Here is a 20,634-nt window from a genome sequence, read left to right as displayed (position 1 = left end):
GAAACCAAACGTCCCATTAAGCCTGTCATGTGGTCTGGGGGCATCAATAGCTGGCTGCCACGGCGTAGGTCTGAGGGTACAGACCTATTTTAATGATAAGTCTCACTTAAACCACTTATCTACTTATTAAGGGAGTTTGACTTTGTATTAGGCATCAAACTGACACTCCAAAGGTAACACGGAAACGTTCTCCTAGATACCTCATCTTCAAAATGTCACACACAAACAGATTGGGACCATTGCGAACTGACACAAATTAACAAGAATACGAATATGACCACTTTTAATGCTCTACATCAGTGATGCCCAAAATAATTCAATCTGCGGGCCATTTTAATTTCCAACACAAGTGTCCCGGGCCACATGATGGAAAAGATGCACAGACTACAGACGATACAGAACCAAAGTCTTCTGCTTTCAATACCAGGAGGAATAGTACGAATGTAGCTAGTTACTTACAAAACAAGCAGAAATCAAACACATCTGCAGGAATCTACAACCAAACAGTTTTCTATGGAAATGTAATATATACAGATTTGTTTTTAAACAAAGACGTAAACAACACACATTCATTCTACATCTCTTTCTTAGAGTATACTACACACTTTCATTTATGAAAGAATAACTATGAAAAACTTGCTTTTTAGAGTATACGGTGGTATAGGATATTGCTATATATTGTTGTATATTGTTGAGAAGCTTTTTTTTATTAAATAACATTATTACACTTTTTACAATTTTAAGAATGCAGAATCAAATATTGTAAGATATTCCAATTTAATTTTTGTAAAATAAAATTTAGTTGGCATCAGTGAAACTCAATCTAGCGTCCGTGACAAAGTTTAGTTTATCTCCAGACTCCCAAATATTATTCGAGAAAAAAATATAATAGAATTATTGTTTAATTTCTCTTATTGTATATAATATGTGTTTAACCCGAATAGTGAACGCCTAGTAAAAAAAAAATAATAATACAAAAGTAAAGCACCCATTTCAGACCTTGTGATCTATATAGCAGATGATGTAAAGGTCAATGGTTTCTGTGGCTCATGTGTCATGCGGCCAGCTCAACGAACAACCGCCTTTACTTTTCCCAAACACTAATGCCAAGTGCACATTAGAGCTGGATGGACTTACAGGCGCCCTAAAATCCCGAAATTCAAAATCCAAGGATTTGAACCCGTAATCCTCAGTTGGATGCCGAGCGCTGTAACACTTAGCCACTACACCTCCTTTAAACGCCTAGTGTTGTTGCAAACTTTTTTGGACGTGCTTTCAGAAATGAAGTGATATGAGGGTATGCAGGTTTCAAACCCGTCACCATCGTGATGACACTTATCCCGCACTGGGGACGACCACATGCCAAAGGCAATTTTTTTTTGCGAGCTTGAAAGAAAATGTCGTGACAGAGGTGCCTTTATTTAGCGCTACTAAGATCTATGCCAATATTGGCATAGCGGAAAAAAAAGCTGGCAGAATATTACTTTTGAAAAAGACAGCTGGAGAGCTCTCATGAAGGCCGATGGGTATACGTTTGAGGCCAATAGGAAAGCCCTTGTAGACAGAAGGTGCAGAAGACGTGTTGTTATTCTATTTCAAACGGGTCGTCCTATTCGCTTCGCCTAGGGTCCCTGATGACCTGTTCAAACCCCAAAGATTTTGTGTTCTTTGTTAATGGATGGAAACATAGACATTTCTACTTTAATCTAAGAAGTCTTTTTTTTTCTAAAGTGTGTAATAACAAATAATGATTTAAGTGTAGGTTTGTAGAGAGTTTGATTTTATATTGTCTGCTCAAATCACTTTCACCTTAACCTATCCCTGTGTCTCTAGAAACGATGGGGTACCACACATGATCAGTAGAACGTCTTTCTCCATTCCTCTTAATTATTTTGCCTTTAAAATAACCTCTTTCAATGACAAGTCCATGTTGTCTTCCCATCGATTTTTCAATCTGTCTTATTTTCTTTTTCCTGGTACTGTTACCTGAAATAAAGTTTTTGCGAGTCTCGAGGGTTTGTAATATGGCCATAACATTTTAGCTTGCATTTTGACAGTGGACAGCAAGTCATAGTATAGCCCTATTGATATTTTGATCTTATTTTAAATCTCCTTCTTTTTGATGCAGTCCTTACAAATGATGCCTAGAATCTTTCTATAGCGTCTCAATTTCATCTTTAGTATCTTTCGCTCTAGTTTTACAGTCAGTGTCCAAGATTGACAAGTATATAAGAATGTAACCTTTACCAATGAGCACATCCGTCTGATTTATGTGACAAGGTCTAAGGCTTTATCTTTCCCAATGTTTACAAAGCTTCTCTCAATTCACTCTAACTGATTTGTGTGTGGTAAAACTGTGTACACGTTATTTCTGCGACACCCAGCTGAAATATTGCGCAACTTTTTTTTTTTACCAGACAACACAAGGATCAATAAAACAAAATACTACTAAACCAATTAGTTAATTAACTATTGGTCATAATTTATTTTGTTTGGTATCTCGACCAAGGGAAAGAAATTGTACTTGACTGAAGGGATAGTATAAGCTGAATTAGTCCCCTTTGTAGGTCGCATTTCTAAATTGTAATGAACAAAATGCAATTTTCTCTAGTCAAAAGTACCTCACTAGCAGGTGATTATCACGTCGACTCGGGGAGGCGAGAGCCAGGAGTTAGCATTCATGTCTCTCCCCCCCCCTTTCTTAAAATTGAAATGCTTTTAAAATCTAATAACGTAAAATCCATCCAGACTTCCCTTTTATTCTTAATAAGTGATAGAATCATAGCTAAAACACGAACTTTCGCTAAACGAAAAAAAATGGTAAATAAATATTTCTAATCACACAGATTTGTTATTGTTAGTCTAGATCTATCACAAACGTAATTACATGACTGATGCAAACTAATTAATACATTACACTTCGTTTAAATTTTGTGAATTAAAAATAAAATGATTTTTTTTTTAGTTTTTCTTGTTTTTGGTCTTATCCAATCATGTACAAGTTTGTTTTGACTTTTGATGATACAGAAGACGAAGTCCAGAGAACTGGTTTAAAGGTATCTTTACAACTGAGCTAAAACTCTTTGAGTCCTTTTGTAAACTAAGCATTTGTAATACATTTGTATTACATTTGTAAGACATTTGTAATACATGTTTAAAGTATTAAATTAATTTAATAGTTTTTATTCATAATGTCGAACGTGTGGTGGAGTGGTAAAGCGCTTGGCTTCAAAACCGGGGTCCGGGTTCGAATCCTGGGGAAAAAACTGTGATTTTTACTTTCCGGATCTTAAGGCGCTTCTGAGTCTACCTAGCTCTAATGGGTTCTTAACATTAGTTGGGTAAAAGTAAAGGCGGTCGGTTGTTGTGCTGGCCACATGACACCATTGTCAACGTGGGCCACAGAAACAGATAACCTTTAATTCATCTGTCGCGTAGATCACAAGGTCTAAAATTTACTTTTATAAATGTTTTCAAGTATTGTAGGCTGTTTCGTCGTGTGGTAAGCGCTCTGGACTGTCGTTTGCTGGTGTTGATGGTCCTGGGTTCAAAAGATGTCAGTGGCGTAGCTAGGGTGGGTGGAGGGGGATCAAACTTAATAATATCCTCAGGCCCTTACTTGAGGGAGGTCCCAAATGAGTGTCCAAAATGTGTTTTTACATTAACTATTAAGCCATTTATCTCGTTTCGTGATGTTGAATGTCAAAATGCAGGGGCCTCTAAAGAGGTCAGTCACCCGGTCCCTCAAAATCCCTAACTACGCAACTAAAAGATGTAATTATTTACAAATATGGAGTAACATCTGAAACATGCTAAACATTTAAAAGTCTCCTCTGAAGTAAAAGTTAGCACAACGCTGTTGGAAGGCAAATGAAAAGCACGGTAGTTAAGCTGGTCTGATTGCTCAACGACAATATAATCATTTCCGTGAATTAGATCCTTATTACCATACATGTTTTAGTTTTGAACAAATAACCGATTTGCTACTGACTACTGTCTTAAAAGTGAAACTACTGTACGCTTTGAATATTTGTAATCAATCTACAGTTTCATCCGGTAAGTTCTCTCAGTTAGTGGAATTGAGATGATTGTGCAATGTATTTAGTTATAAAATGTTTTTCTGTCAATCTTTTGGTGTTTAAAAGGGCGGTGGCTATATGATTAATTTCTTTGCTTCCCAGGTTTGAATCCTGGAATTTTGAATCATCAATCTGGAATCTTAAATTAGCCTGACAAAAACATGGATAAAAAAGGAAAAAAAACATTATAAATTTAAAGATAACATACACAATTTATTTACACATCTCAAGACTAAAGAGACATTTAAGTTAGAGATTTAGAATGCCAAGGGTTCTCAAAGACATCTTCATGGTGGAGCTGGACAACTCACAAGGGAAACAACTCACAAGAAATAAGCAACTGCACAGTAATTTAATCCAGACTTGAAACTTCCACCGTGGACATGATCAGACCAAGCCCAGTCTTTATACCCCAGACAGTGGACTTGTGCTCCACTACTTCCTGGACATGTGCAAGTTGTATAAGTAAACTTAGAGCTACCACCCACCTCTGGTCTGTCCTTCCATTGACCAACACTGACCTGTTTAGAACATCCATGAGGATGTGACACTATAAAGGTCAACTTGTGTGAAGATCTAGAAGCCAAGTATTTGTTCCAGACTTTCCCCCTGACATTTTCATAATGTTTCCACATTCCCATCAGTTTATTTCCTAAAGTTTCATCACATGTCACACAGTTCAACCAACACCAGTCATCCTCAATGTTTACACATGTAACACTGACCTTATTAACACTGACCATTGGACTGTTATCTCTATCATAAAACAATCTCAAGGTTGTGTGGTTGGCCTCAATGTCATCAAAAACCACATGTGTGGCTGTGTACACTTGAAACTCCCACCACACATTGCTGGGTGAGTTTGAACCTTCACATTTTCTACACCAACACTTTGTGTAGTCAGTACGTCCAAATCCTCCATCTTGTCTGACTCCATCTTGAAACTTGTTTACATACCTCACTCTTCCACTTCCTGTCCAGAAGTTTCTTCTCTCACTCATGTTAGAAAATGGATATGGTCGAGTTGTCTTTGGCCAAAACTTTGGTCTGTCTGGACTTGACATTGTAACACTAACTCTAACTGTGAGGTCAGCTGTAACTTTGATGTGTTCATACAAATCTTTGACTTGAAGACCTTTAGGTAAATGTTTCAAGGTGAATGTATCAACAGGTATAAACTGGCTATGACCTGGATTCTTCTTACAGCCCACAAGATATTTGTGTAGATCAGCTTCTCCACCTTCTGACTCCTGAGTTTCATGATCACCTGGAGAACAAGGAAATAAATTTGATCCAATGTTTACAACACAATGTACAGTATTGAGTCAATCAAGAGATATCTATAAATAGATCAAGTCTAACCCATGTGTTGATCTCTACAGTTTATACACTAAAAATGAAACTCAAAAGTTACCAATTAGTGGAACTTCAACATCATCTGACTGGACTTTGGACTGGTCACTGGCAAAATGATAAGGATCTGAAAGGATGAAAGTCAAATAACTATTTTATATATTCTTTTCTTTTATCTTTATTATTAGAAAAAAGATTTATACAAAAACCTTTCTCTATCTAAACATTTACAAACAAAAAGTTTACCTGTATCTGGATTCTCATCACAGAGACTAGAGGAGTCTGCTAGGTAAGTCTGATCCTTTAGACAAACTGAAATAGTTTAAATACATGTGTCAGTCTGTCTAATTTTTTACAGAATTTTTTTTTTTTTTTTTGAAAAAAAAAAAGAGAATATTTTTTAAAACACTGCATTTTTTTCATAGAATAGATACCAAAGACTTAATATATAGTTCTAGAAGTTGAACATAGACCTAACATTGCAACAACTTGAATTTGACATGCTACATATTATTGTGCTAAATTCTAGTGAAAAATTTGATAATAAAATAAAACCATAAAACGTTTTAATTTTAGGTATCGTTTCACTCTGATTTCATACCATTAAGTCCACAGGTGACTTGACGAAAACTTGGGTCTCTACGGTTCTGGAAATTAGAACAAAATATGTACATTGTTGCTTTCATTTTTGTTCTTTATACATAAACAAATTTACATCAATGAAATATTCTCAGAAAAAAATCTACTTTTTGTATCCTTTTGCTTGTACAGTAAAATTAAAGTAATATTTTGGTGTTTAATAAATTACTTCAACTAAGATTAACTGCCTTTTATTTTTGCTCTTAGACTAAATGTAATACATGTGAAATGCTTTATTATGAAATGTAAAAAAAATAAAAATTTATTAGGCTTTGGAAGTCTAGGTTTTAATTTTAAGCTCCAATTGACTTGAAAATAACTTTTGGAGTACTAGATCTAGATCTAAGTGACAAATCCCTTAAGATAGAAAACAAAATAATAAAAATGAAAAGTAGTAATAAAAAAAAAGTCAAATAATAAAAATATAAAGAAACTACAAATAAAAAAATACATTAGTCTAGGATTTTTTATGTATATTGTTTTGAATAAGACAATAGTATCCTTATTACAAAAATTGGGTATTTTTTATCTAGATCTGGCAGCCTGGTAGTGTGATATGCAATCATAGTTGTCTCTCAATAGTCTTGGGTTTGAATCCTGCCTGCTCCATCCCTAGTCATCCTGCCTGAATTTTTGCAATTATAAAAAAATGCTGTAACCACATCTACATTTTAAAGTGTACAATTTAGATATTACCTAATTGATTTCAATTATTTTTTTAAACAAAGATATTTACACTTTTAGAATTAGTCTAGATCTATTAGGCCTACTTTTTGTTTATCTTTTAGATTTTATATAGATGCATTAACTTTTATTTAAATCTAAGTAGGCCTATATCTAAACTCTAAAGATGGATGTTTATAAAATGTTTTACATGTTTCGGATGTTCCTTCAGATCTACGGGGGATGGGATGGATATATCAATAGACTAGATGTAGTATGAATTACATTGTTTATAAATCTAGACTATAGGCTAATGTGAATTTAGATGTAGATATATATTTTCTAATTTACCTAAGATCTAATTAGTTATGGTGGTTTATATAGATCTACACCAGAGTCTAACTTTTAGATTTAAATTTACCGTTCTAGCTTAAGTTTTTTAGACAGTACAGATGTTAATTTAAAAAAGAGAATAATTATGTTCTATGCATTTCAAGTGTCAATCTAGACATGCATGTTAAACATTGGCTTAAACTTCTGATAAGTCTTTGGTTTTTCAGACTAATTCGGGCAACCCATTCAATCTTTACTGGCACTAGGTAAGGAGCACTTGAAGTTGGTCATTGTGCTGGTCACAAGACACCCTCGTTAAATGTAGGCCACAGAAAAAGATGACCTTAATAACATCGTCTGCCCTACATATATTGAATGCAAGATCTGAAAGGAATACTTTTTACAAGATATACAAGTCTCTTAACACTAGATAGATCTATTTATAGGCTTATGCTGATTATGGATCTAGTAGAATATTATCTGAACCTATATCTATCATAAGATCATCTAAAAATTGATTAGATAACAGACATCTAGATCTAGTCTAGATCTATTATAGCAAATTTCATCTATAACGTAATAGATATTAAATCGATGTCTAATTTAATTTAGATATAGATCTCAATTTATATGTTTACAATATTTACTACTGAATCTAGACATTTAAAGATCTATAAACGTAAAGGTTAATTAAGTCTAATCTAATTCTAGATCTAGACTCTACACAAGCTAATCTAGAAAAAAAAGAAGAATGGATTTATCGGCTGCAGTATTCGTTACTCGTAATCGAAACATTTATTTACGCTTACAATTAAAATCTCTACAACAATATGGACGAATACAATAGTCATTTGACAAAGAGTATAAATCTAGGTTTTGTTAAGATTTTAAAACATATAAATATAGGATCATGTATTACTGATAGACTATATTTTACAAACACCATTTACATTTTATAAATATACAAGATCTATCAAGACTGCTAGTTTTAGATTCGAGTAATTGAATTCAAAAGTAATCGCAATTATGTAAAACCAGATTTTTCTGAACTTTAAAATTGCAATTTTAATTCTACATAGTTATTGTCTTTTTAGTATCATTATTGTTATTATATTACAAACGGAATAATTATCATTCTCAGGCTCTTCCATTGATGGCCTACCTTCGTAAAAAAAATACAAAATTCATTGATGATTGTATTAATGACAATTAATATTTTCATTTTTCATTAAAACCTACCTGGCATGTCAAGGTTGTGCGTGAAGTGAAGAAAAAAGTATGAGATACACAAAAAAGTTGTTTGTACATGTTTGATATTCTACTTCCTACTTAAAACCTCACGCAGAACGACGGGAGAGGGTAGCGGGTGTCATGCGCTTATGGATTGCTTCTTTGTTAGGGGTGTGTGTGTGTGTGTTTGTTTGATTTTGTGTTGTTATTTTTTTTTTATCCCAATGGTGCGCTGTTTCTAAGGACGCGCTATGTTGGCGTCATTGCTTCTTTTTGTTTTGCTTGGGTATCAGATTTTTGCTTAAATTTATAATAAGAAAAGCCAAAATAAGAAAACATTTTTTAGTTAATTTAAACAAATACAGACTTACTTTTTCTGTTTTGAGTATTTTCGATACGTTTCTATCAGTTTTAGTTTTTTTCTTGCGGAACATCTTGCAGAACATATTTGACGAGTTCTAAAAATAAATAAGAATCGCTTCAAAGTATTTTTTTTTTACCAAACATTCAAGGGCAGATAACTGAAACTTTTTTTTTAACTTTGTTACCCAATAGGCTTTTTTTTATCTTCCAGTTCAAGAAATGACGTACAAAACTCTGAGTACTTTGTAGACCTTGTTGTAACTCATGTTTCATTTTTTTTTCTTGTTTATTTCCAAACATTAGCTGTGAACGTTTGTTGTTACAGTTTTAACCTGAGTTTTGCCCAGCCCTTTTCTTTTCAACTATCATCCTACAGAGTAGTCCGCACTTGTTGTCGGGGTTTGGGATCTAGTTGTCTCTCACACGAGAGTATTTTTATTTGTTTATTTCTGGACATGTGTCTGCGGAATTCGACTAACATTACGTTAAGGAAAAAGAATTAATTAAGTAAATTTGCAAACGACGAAAGAATCTTCAAGACTTTGGTGACTATTTATAATTTAGAAGTATTATTTGAAATTTCCGATTTCTTATTAAATATATATTTAGCAAGAAATTCCTTTAGTCATAAAGTCACAAAAAATATGCGTAGACAATATATTAAATATCACTATCTGATAAGTTTAGTTTTTCATATACCACATGCTTGACGCTATACATCGAATTATAAACACACACATGCAGATACAAACATATACGTGCAATTATAGCCATACACATGTCACTTTGTAAATCAAAAGCGGTTAATTGCTTGGCTTCCAAACCTTGGGTTTTGGGTTCTAATATCAACGAAGACTGGAATTTTTAATTTTTAAACTCCGATGGGTACGAATCGTTATGCTGGTTAACTGTTGGTCAAAGAAACATATGGCCTTTTAACATCATCTGCACTTGAGATTTTTTTATCGTACATAAATAATGATTTGGCCGGTTTTAGATCTAAATCTGTACAAAATCAGTACAAACCTAAATTAGTTCTACTATTCACTATTCTACCATTCTGTATTAAGAGAATCATTATATAAATAAAATAATACAATGAAGAAATGACTTTGAAATAGAATGCGCGCTGGAATGCCGTTTGGATTTATCGATGGTCTCGGGTTCAAACCCTGCCCGCTCCCATGTCTCGTCGTCCTACGGGAGGTTTGGACTAGGAAGTAAACTATCTTCAACTCTGAAGCATGGGCGTAGCCAGGGGGGGTTTGGGGTTCAAACCCCCCACCCCTCCGAAATGAAATCCCCCCCCCCGAAGGGGGGAGTCGGAATTTGGTGACTGATTTTTTGCTTAGATTTTGTTTATTTTAGGTGAGATTTTAATACTAAACCATCACTTGCCCCAGCACAACCAAAGGGGTTTTGAGTTTAAAACCCCCTACCAGGGGGGTTCGAGTTTAAAACCCCCCAACCAGGGGGGTTCGAGTTTAAAAATCCCTACCAGGGGGGGTCGAGTTTAAAAACCCCTACCAGAGGGGTTGAAGTTTAAAAACCCCTACCAAGGGTTTTGAGTTGAAAACCCCCTACCAGGGTTTTGAGTTTTAAACCCCCTACCTGGGGTTTTAGCAGTTAACTCCCCCTCTTCTATAATACAAAACAAAAAAAAATGCAAACGAAAATCCCCTAATTCCATGAGCACAGTTAAGGAAGATTTTGATTTTAAAACCCCGTCTAAAATTTACGATAAACCCCCTCTTTAATATAAAAAAAAGCTAATTACGCACTCAAAATGTTATGAGCTTAGCTAAATGGGTTTTGACTCAGTTTTGAGTTTAAACTCCACTTCAGCGGAATTTGAAGGTAAGAAATACCTCTTTAATAATAAAAAACAAAGCAAATTATACATTAAAAATGTTATGAGTGTAGTCAAAGGGGTTTTGAGTTTAAACTCCCCTCTAGTGGAGTTTGAAGCTAAAAATTACCTCTTCAATATAAATAAAAGAAAATTACTCACTCTAAAATCTATGAGCGTAGTCAAAGGGGTTTTGAGTTTAAACCCCCCGCCAAGGGGGTTTGAGGATAAAAAATACATCTTCAGTGTAAGAAAAAAGCAAATTACGCACTCAAAATGCTATGAGCGTTGCCGAAAGGGGTTTTGAGTTTGAACCCCCATTCAGAGGGGTTTGGTGCTAAAAATACATCTTCAACATAAAAAAAAGCAAATTACACACTAAAATTATTTGAGCGTAGCCAAGCGAATCGGGGGTTTTGAGTTTAAACCCTTAGTCTACAGATGGCTTTTTTTAAAGTTTAAAACCCCTCCAGATGGTTTTGAGTCTAAATAAGATCCGCCTACAGAGCATTTTGAGGTGGAAAACCCCCAACAGAAGATTTTGACGATAAAACTTCTCTTTTCGATATAAAATCTAAAGCAAACTACAGTCACTTAATTCAAGAGAGGTTACATATTTTTACCAGTGACAGGGCTCCATTAATAAACTGCAGTGAATAGTCAACTACTGAAATCGAAAAACACTAAATGTAGCTCAACAAAGATGGCTAAGACAGATTTTAGGAGTCAGTTATAGAGATCGGGTCTAAATCAAGGAAATCCTATGCCGACCCCTTAGTAAGATTGTGAGAGAACGACGCATGAGGTTTGCGGGACATGTTCTCCGACAAAATGAATTACGCATAAGAAGAGTTGCAATGATATCCTAGTACAACTTCACGCCACTCATTCATGGAGGTTTTCATGGTAGGTAGGAAGAGGCTTCAGACATTACCAGTGACAGATTTTTATGGAAACAGCTTGACGTTAAATGCTCCGAACGGCGTGGGAGGGTCTAAGTCAGTAAGAATAGCACATTAGGTTTTTGAAATAGAACTTTTTAATAGCAGGAAAATGCACTGTAGATACCTCAGAATATGCATTTTGTTGGTTTTCAATATCAGAAATAGTACTTGGCGGCGGGGCTTCGCCCCGCGCTGGGGGAGCTCCTAGCGCTCCACCAGACCCCTTTGCTAGTAATGTCGGGGAATCTACAATTTTTCCACTATCTCATAAAAGAACCTATTCTAGGGCACAATAAACGTCTTCCGAAAGAATGAAGGGTCAGAATGTAATAAAGATTATGTAATCACACACACACACATAAATACATATAATTTTTTTTTCGCGAGGGGGGGGGGGTTGGGGGGGGGGGAGAAAAAAATCACCCCCAAACCCCTCCCCCCCCCCCCCCCCCGAAAAAAAAATCCTGGCTACGCCCATGCTCTGAAGGAACATCCGAAACATGTCAAAAAATTTTTGAAACATTTTTACAAGTAACTTGGTTTATAGGGTAGTTTATTTCATCATCCTTATCATTTTAGAAGAAGCCTGATAGGAGCACTAAAAACAAAGGAGACCATGAACATGTAGAAGAAAAGTATTGTTATAAACCTGGTGGTGGCACAGATGGGGGTGGTGTGTGTGTGTGTTGTCAGCCAACGCCAATCGCCCCAGGCCAGCGCTAGACGAGCGGTCGAGCGTGACGAGTTACGACGGTCAGCCGAGACGAGTTTCAACAGGACGGTTCTAGAAGGATCGGCGTCGTGAACACAGCTCAGGAGCGTCACGAGAATTGTAGTCATCTGACCACCCAGAATGGTCGAGCGACGTTCTGTCGGGTTCTAGAAGGCCAGCAGGGACCCTATATAAAGAGCGAAGGTATCAGAGACCAGTCAGTGACAACTTTCCAGTCTACAGTTCGTTACAACGGCTCAGTACAAGTCCGAGGCGAGACAGAGAGAGACCAGTGCAAGAGTTGATACGGCGGAGAGATATTTGTACAGTCTTGTGTTACGTGCTGCCAATTGTACAGTGTTGGCTGTTATTTATTGACATTAAACTATTACGTTATTTTGAAGCCCAGAGTTGTCAAGTTCTTTAAGTTGGTGGTGTCGTTTGGTGCCATTTGCAGCGAGCCTGGATAGTGAGATTCGTAACAGTATCATAGAAAGATACAGCAGTCGAAGAAGTGAAAATGTCTCTTTATGAGAGAAGTCGTGCTGAAGACAACCGATAGAATGGACATTAGAAGCAGTGCACAGAATCTTCTTCTTGCAGTGGAAAATTAAGAATTTTTTGCTTATCTTGAATTTTGGTCAAATCTCTGCGCCCAATTTATTTAGTTCAGAAGAAACTAGAAACAAAACTGAACTGCACATAGGGAAGCTGCTGAAGACATTAAAACCCTTTCTTACTTTCTACAAAATGATGAGAAACGGACGAAACTGATCTCCCAATTCATCGAAAAAGCAAAAGAATATATTGATAGCTATGGATTTCCTGTAATCAAAATTATCAAAAGAAAGAAAAGACTTGATGGGGAGTTGAGTTCTGATGTAGAACTGTCAATAGAATTGAATTTCAATTCAAACGTGTTGCGAAAGAAATGCTGCACAGACTTCATATGGAGATGAAGGACATATTACAAAGGCTGGAAAACCATGTGGACACCTTTGGGTTTCTTCTTGAACCAAGACACCTCTTGGAGTCTTTGGATGATAACACGCAGGTGAAAAACTCTGTTAATTTTTCTTGTTTGTATGATGAAATACAGTCAAATCGCTTGCTCAATGATGTCATTGATGCACAAGCACTTTTTCCACAGAAAACCAGTGCCACAATCACCAACTAACATATAGAGAAAGCTGGCTCTGTAAGGGTAATGATTTGTGCTCAAACCTTGCAAACTCCATCCGAATATTGCTAACTCATGCCTATTCCTTTGCGTCAAAAGAGAGATCATTCTCAAAGCTCAAGTTAATCAAACACCCTCTCGGGAGCAAAAGACGCAAGAAAGGCTTGGGCATGGCCTTATTGTCTGTGGAATCACTAATGATCGACTTTATCGATGTAGATGATGTTATAGATGCCTTTGCTGCACAGAAAGCACTACGCGAAGCGACATGAATTGAGATTTGTCACTTGTGCATTATTTCGCCAATAAACAACGGTATTATTCATTAAAAGATTATTAATGATGATTTTTGTGTTAATTTAACTGATATACTGTACTAATTTGAATGTATAGGCTTACATAGTTGTTAAGAACATTATCTCATGTCAGTTTATCAACTGTGCAAGGGATCCCCAAAGAGGTCAATCCCCCGGGGCCCCCAAATATCTAGCTACGCCCCTGGATCTACTGGTTTAGACTACATATGTTAGACAACCATTGTTTCTTCCGTTAGGTCAAATGTCGACCCCGGATGCTAATTAGACGTATTACTAGTCTGATGATGATGAATCGTCCATTAAACACACTTGTGCTACTGGCGCTAGGTTTATATGGGTTGAACGTATTTGCTGATTTAGGTAAATATACAGGACTGTTTGTAATTGCGAAATTCTTCGGCCTCAATGTTGAGAATGTTAAAACCACGAAATGGCGCTAAATAAAAACACATTTAATTACACGACTGATTCAAACTTATTGATACCATTACATTTCATATAACCTTTGTGATTAGGTTTTTCTTGTGTTTTTGGTGACTTGTTCAACTTGACCCAAACATTCACAAGTTTTTTGTTCTTTGACTTTTGGTGAAACAGAAGACGACGTCCTGAGAACTGATTCAAACATATCTTTGTAACTAAGCATAAAGTCGTTTAGTCCTTTTGTAAACTAAGCGTTTGTAATACATTTGTAATACATTTGTAATACATTTTTAATACATTTGTAATAAATTTGTAATAAATTTGTAATATATTTGTAATACATTTGTAATAATGTTTTATGTAAAATAAAAATGAATTTGTAAATTTTTATTCGTAATTTCAGAGGCGCGTTGGATGAGTGGTAAAGCGCTTGGCTTCCGAATCGGGGAACTGGTTTTGAATCACTGTGAAAACTGGAATTTTTACTAAAGGTGTCTTTAGAGTCCACTCAGCTCTAATGGTACCTAACGTTAGTTTGGGAAAAGTAAAGGCAGTTGGTTGTTATGCTGGCCGCATGACACCCTCGTTAACCATAGGCCACAAAAACAGATGACCTTTAATTCATCTGCCCGTAGATCACAAGGTTTGAACCTAACTTTCCTTATATTCATATTTTGAAGTATTGTAGGCTGCCTCGTAGTGCGGTATGCGCTCTGGACTTCTAGACTGTCGTTCGACGGTCTTGACAGTCCCTGATTCAAAAGATGTCAGTGGCGTAGTTAAGGTGGGTGGAAGGGATCAAATTTGAAAATCTTCTCAGGTCCTCAAATGAGTTTAAGTATTACGCCATTATCTCATTTAAGATTTCAAGTGTCAAAATGCATGTTAAAGAGATGAAGCCACCGGGTCCCCAAATCACTAGCTACGCCACTGAAAGATGTAATTATTTTCATATCTGGAGGAACTTTCGAAACATGCTAAACATTTTAAAGTCTCCTCTAAAGTAAATGTTAACACAACGCTGTTGGAAGGCAAATGAAAAGTACGGTAGTTAAGCTTGTCTGATTGCTCAATGAAAATACAATGTAATCATTTCCATGAAGTAGATCCTTATTGGCATACAACTAAATGAACAAACAACAGACTTGCTACTGTCATAAAAGGGAAACTACTCTACGCTTTGAAGATTTGTAATCAAACAACAGTTTCTGTCGTGACTAACCAGGAGAAGACTACTCTTTTCTTCCTTACCAACTACTCAGTAAACAGATTCAATGAAACGGTGACATGCTCAATCTTAATGTAATAGAATTATGTCATACCAAAGTTTGTATTTATTATAGGAATATTGCATGAATCAATGCTTCTATGTATGTTGATATAGATGTAGCTGTCTTATGTATCTCATGTTTACATAAGTAATTACATATTAAATTATGTTCATATACCAAAGAACGAAATGATATATGTTTGCTTATGTTCATATACCAAAGAACGAAATGATATATGTTTACTTATGTTCCTATACCAAAGAACGAAATGATATATGTTTGCTTATGTTCATATACCAAAGAACGAAATGATATATGTTTGCATATGTTCATTACAAAGAGCGAAGATCCAAAATGTACATAGTTAATGTTCATAGTTAATGATTTTGTTGGTGTGTTTACCAGCTGACAGCCTGAAGTCCTATGGATCTGATTGATAACTTAAATGTTAGAACGGGGATTAAAACAAAACGTATATAGGTGATATTAATCACTTCCGGGGGAGGTTTAAAGTCAGCTTTTAATAGATTTAAAATTGTGCTCCCAAATTCAAGATAAAATGATTAATTAACAAATAAAAATAAAGTAAAAAATGAACTTCAAAAGATAATCTTTTGTGACATCAAACAAAACATGTCTTTTAGAAGCTGTATGTAAAATTAGTTACAGTTGGCCCCTATTCATATTAACTTCATCTGATAAAATGACATCTTTATGTGAACTTTTAGTTGAGTTTTACATGACCTCCATTTCGTGAAGACATGTTTTTTTTTTTTTTTTTATATGGAGTTAGGACATTATGTTTATCTTTTTTAATGTTGCTACATAATTTCACTTTGTTTCTTATAGCCATTATTATTGAGTTTTCATTAAATGAAATGAAAAGTTTTTTTTTGTTTTGTTTTTGGAATATCTTTTATATAGCGCTACTTTCATGCTTATATCATGTTTAGAGCGCTATGGTTCAATCTTATTTGTGGACCAGAGGTGTCTTGGAAATGGTCTTCTATACCTTCAATCGCTCAGTAAACACAAGTCTGCTCGAGTCAAGTGTCGCTAGGTATCCAAGCCCAAGCGTGCTTAGCATCTCGTCCACACACCCCACTGTGTAAGAATACTAAGAAGGTTCAAATAGGTCAGTTATAAGAGCATATAAGTCAAGCATTGTTTGCTGGTTTGTTTGACGTGTTTTGGATCTTCGTTCAGTATTAAAGATTATTATATCACATCCCAGACCGCCAACAAGATGACAAGCAGGGGCGTAGCTGCAAACTTTAAATGTTCTAGTTGGACCCTGATGAAACTGCTGTACATATACTATTATATATATATATAAGAATTCTCGCTTAAGATTATAGTATTTAATTTCATAAATGTTAGCAATGAAACATCTTTCAACTCACAAAAATTATTAATTTGCAATGTCAAAGCTTAATACAAGAACGAAACGGAGGCATCATGCCCTGAGCGCAACATCAAGACGCAAATCCCAATGGGGCCTCCAACAGATCTTGAAAAATAAAAAAATAAAATTCTGGGAAATTTATTTTGAACTAACAAACATTTTTTAATTACATCTAATTAGACCTAATTGTTTTGTTTCTTGATCTGACTTGTTGATAACCGTACTGCTAATACTTATTCTACAAGAGACTGTTACTCACATTTTTATATGATGCAAATAGCGTGTTGGATACAATCAAATTGGATTCTCAGCAACATACAGTCGTAATCACTGGCATATTTGGTTGGGGAGAGTCAGGAATAACATTCCCCAACCCTCCGGTCAGACCAATACTTTACTTTTGTATTTCCTGCACCTGGTGGCGGCCTCAGATCGAGATAACTTAAGGTCATCCACAAAGGCCGCGGCATACACATTTGAGACCAAAAGACAATCTGCTGCCGAGGACAGACTAAGACGACGAAAAGAACTTAATCGAACACCGGTGGACAATGGTTATGCTTGCCTTAGATGTGGCAAAATATGTAGGTCACAGCTGGGGCTGCGTAGACACTGCATTTCTCATTAATCTTTGGACTCGTAGACAAGTCTTATTAATATTATTAAATGCCTATATTTCTATATAATAAGCTGTAAGATTCTACGTTTTTATTTCAATAAAATCCAAGTCTTATGCTCAAGAAAAAAAGGACCACTTGTATACATTTTTTGGCAGCATTGAAATAATAAATGCAACTTTATATTTGTGTTTTTCTAACTTAATGTCTTTATGATTTCTTACAGTTTGAAAAGTTTTTGACCGCCTAGATTAGTTCAGTGCCGATACAGTGTTTCTGTTGTCCTTATGTGCGTCGCTTTTTGAAAACAATAAACTGCGGTTCTGATTTTGTGTTTGTCTTGATGGCATTCAGTGATTCTAAAGCTGTGTCTAATATATTCTAAAGCTGTGTCTAATATATTCTAAAGCTGTGTCTAATATATTCTAAAGCTGTGTCTAATATATTCTAAAGCTGTGTCTAATATATTCTAAAACTGTGTCTAATATATTCTAAAGCTGTGTCTAATATATTCTAAAGCTGTGTCTAATATATTCTAAAGCTGTGTCTAATATATTCTAAAGCTGTGTCTAATATATTCTAAGCTGTGTCTAATATTTTCTAAAGCTGTGTCTAATATTTTCTAAAGCTGTGTCTAATATTTTCTAAAGCTGTGTCTAATATATTCTAAAGCTGTTCCTTTTTTTTTTCTAAAGCTGTGTCTAAGACGTTTGAAAGCTGTGTCTAATATTTTCTTTAACTGTGTATACGACATTTTTAAAGCTGTGTCCTAAGATATTCTATAGCTAAGACATTCTAAAACTGTGTTCAGGTCAGGACATTCCAAACTGTGTCGAATACTTCTAAGGCTGTATCTAAGATTTTCAATAGCTGTGCCTAAGACATTCTAAAGCCGTGCCTCATAATTCTAAAGCTGCGTGTAAGAATTCTAAACCAGCGTCTTAGATTTCTAAAGCTGTGTCTAAGAATTAAGCTGTGTTTCATAATACTAATACATTCTAAGTTTTCTCATTAGAACAGAGCAGAGCAGGAGTCATTTTCTTCTTTATTATAATCATACACCAATCCTAAACTTATCACAAAATGTAGTATATAGTTGCATTAATAATTTGTACAAAAACAAAAATACTAAATTTATTGGATCTAGACGAGGTCTTGGATATCTACATTAGGTGTATTTTTTTTTATAAATCGTATACATAATTAAACATTGGAATATAGGTACACAAAATAATAACATAAATAATCATTGAACTTACGTTATTTAAAACTTATTCACATCCCTACAGTCTCAACATCTTCCTAAACTATTTGAACTTACACCTAAATGTTGTTGGCTTCTTTCAGTCTTCACGGATGTGATTCGTTTCCTAGAACACTTTTAAACTTGACTGTGAAGCGCTATTTTAGGAGACACTCCCATCCACGTAATTGGACATTGAGAATTGATGCTTGAGGAAATTCCCTATAATATTACAAACCAGTGATGCCCAAAATACGACCCGCGGGCTACATCCGGCCAGTAAACATATTCCATCCGGTCCGCCGACACGTCAACGCAAAGTGTAAAAAATCCTCTGTTCAAAAAACAAACAAAAAAAGTGATACTAAACCATAATATATTTTATATAATTAAAGAGTGGCTCTTTGTAAACATTATAACATTAAACACCTTTATGAAACCAAACACATAAATAAGGCGGCATTCTTAGTTTGAGACGCAACTATTATATTACACCTAGGCTGAAGGACTGATGACAATGTTTACCAAAAACAAACAATAAAATATGTCGGCTGTAAGGCGAGCTACAGAGCTGTACACATTGTAACTAGAGACATAAAGCCATTTTCCGACAGCAAATGCATAAAAATAGTGCTTGCTACCAATGATGGGTAATCAGTCCTGAAAAGAAGAATCCTATTGAACTTATCAGCCTTTCTCATTATAATTAAAAAGCTAGTGAAAGATATCTCCATTCAAAACTAACAGAAAAATTGGATTTCGAAATGTTTTCTTTTGCCGCCGACGAATTTACCGACATATCTGCCACAAATATGGTTGACAGCAAATGTTATTAGAAATATTGTGGAGTCAAATGGTAGCAAGTCTCTGTGGCTTCATTGGATTATTCCCCGACAAAATCTGTGTGGCAAGCTGTTCAGTCTGGACCATGGGATGAAAATCGTGTTCAGATCATACAAAGTCCGTGGTTTAAAATATATATCAACGGCCAAATTGTCATGTTCCCAGACAGAGCTACATCTTACAAAGCTAGACATTCCTGTTTAACAAATAGAAAGTGATGCAGTAATCTTTGTTCCTTGAAGAAACTTTTCTAAATCTCCGAAAACAAGCGTTAATGATGATCACAATAATTAATAGTACCTGTTTGTGAGGACAGACATTTTCAGTGAGGTGAGTCATGCTATGTCTCAAGGACAAACATCTAAGTAATTTAAATTAGCAAGTACTTTGTTTAAAGTACCGGATTTTTAGTAAGTGGATGTCCTGGGCAGCTTTTTGTTAAGATCTATATCTTCTTCACTATTATTTAATCTAAAAAAAATGCGATATTTGAAGAGGAAGAGAGTATTTATCTCATTCTCATTTTACCAATGCATAGCGCTATTTTGTTTGGAAACCACTGACTACACATATTATCTCCCTTGAAATAAAACCCTAGTTAAAATCCTTGTCCAACTCACAATTGACAATAAGAACCAGCTTCCTCACACTTTCAATTCTTACACACCCCTGCTCCTTACAAAGCAGACGTTTATGAATTTGTTTTGTTTAAAACGTGCTTTTGTGTAGCTCGTCTGTCAAGTCATTATTCATCCTCTCTAATCATATCTCTTTTGTGGAGCTCGTCTGTCATGTCATTATTCATCCTCTCTAATCATATCTCTTTTGTGTAGCTCGTCTGTTATGCTATTATTCATCCTCTCTAATCATATCTCTTTTGTGTAGCTCGTCTGTTATGCTATTATTCATCCTCTCTAATCATATCTCTTTTGTGTAGCTCGTCTGTCATGTCATTATTCATCCTCTCTAATCATATCTCTTTTGTGTAGCTCGTCTGTCATGTCATTATTAATCCTCTCTAATCATATCTCTTTTGTGTAGCTCGTCTGTCATGCCATGTCATTATTCATCCTCTCTAATCATATCTCTTTTGTGGGCCTGTGGGGGAAGCGATATCTGGAAAATGGCTTCCGGGTTGCCTTTAGGAGTTCAGCAAATAATTCAAGATTT

The 20,634-nt window shown here is 35.3% G+C and overlaps 1 protein-coding gene and 1 long non-coding RNA gene across 2 annotated transcripts in view; both read right to left on the bottom strand.

Moving 5' to 3' along the window:
* Positions 1-4,267: 4,267 nt before the first annotated feature.
* LOC106077170 (uncharacterized) overlaps positions 4,268-20,634 on the bottom strand; it is a 35,246-nt gene continuing 18,879 nt past the window's right edge. Inside the window, exon 9 of the mRNA XM_056010413.1 lies at positions 4,268-5,346. Coding sequence (XP_055866388.1) covers positions 4,403-5,346 — 944 coding nt within the window. The 3' untranslated portion in view covers positions 4,268-4,402. The remainder of the gene's footprint in view (positions 5,347-20,634) is intronic.
* On the bottom strand, positions 5,679-18,880 carry LOC129922829 (uncharacterized). Its single transcript, XR_008774731.1, has 3 exons — positions 18,638-18,880; positions 6,034-6,079; positions 5,679-5,744 (listed from the first exon to the last, which is right to left on the bottom strand). It is a non-coding gene; the product is annotated as an uncharacterized LOC129922829 (long non-coding RNA).

Source organism: Biomphalaria glabrata, chromosome 14, assembly GCF_947242115.1.
Source record: "Biomphalaria glabrata chromosome 14, xgBioGlab47.1, whole genome shotgun sequence".
Taxonomy (NCBI): Eukaryota; Metazoa; Mollusca; class Gastropoda; family Planorbidae; genus Biomphalaria; species Biomphalaria glabrata.
The sequence above is the reverse complement of the archived record's forward strand: the minus strand, read 5'-3'. Positions and strand labels throughout refer to the sequence as shown.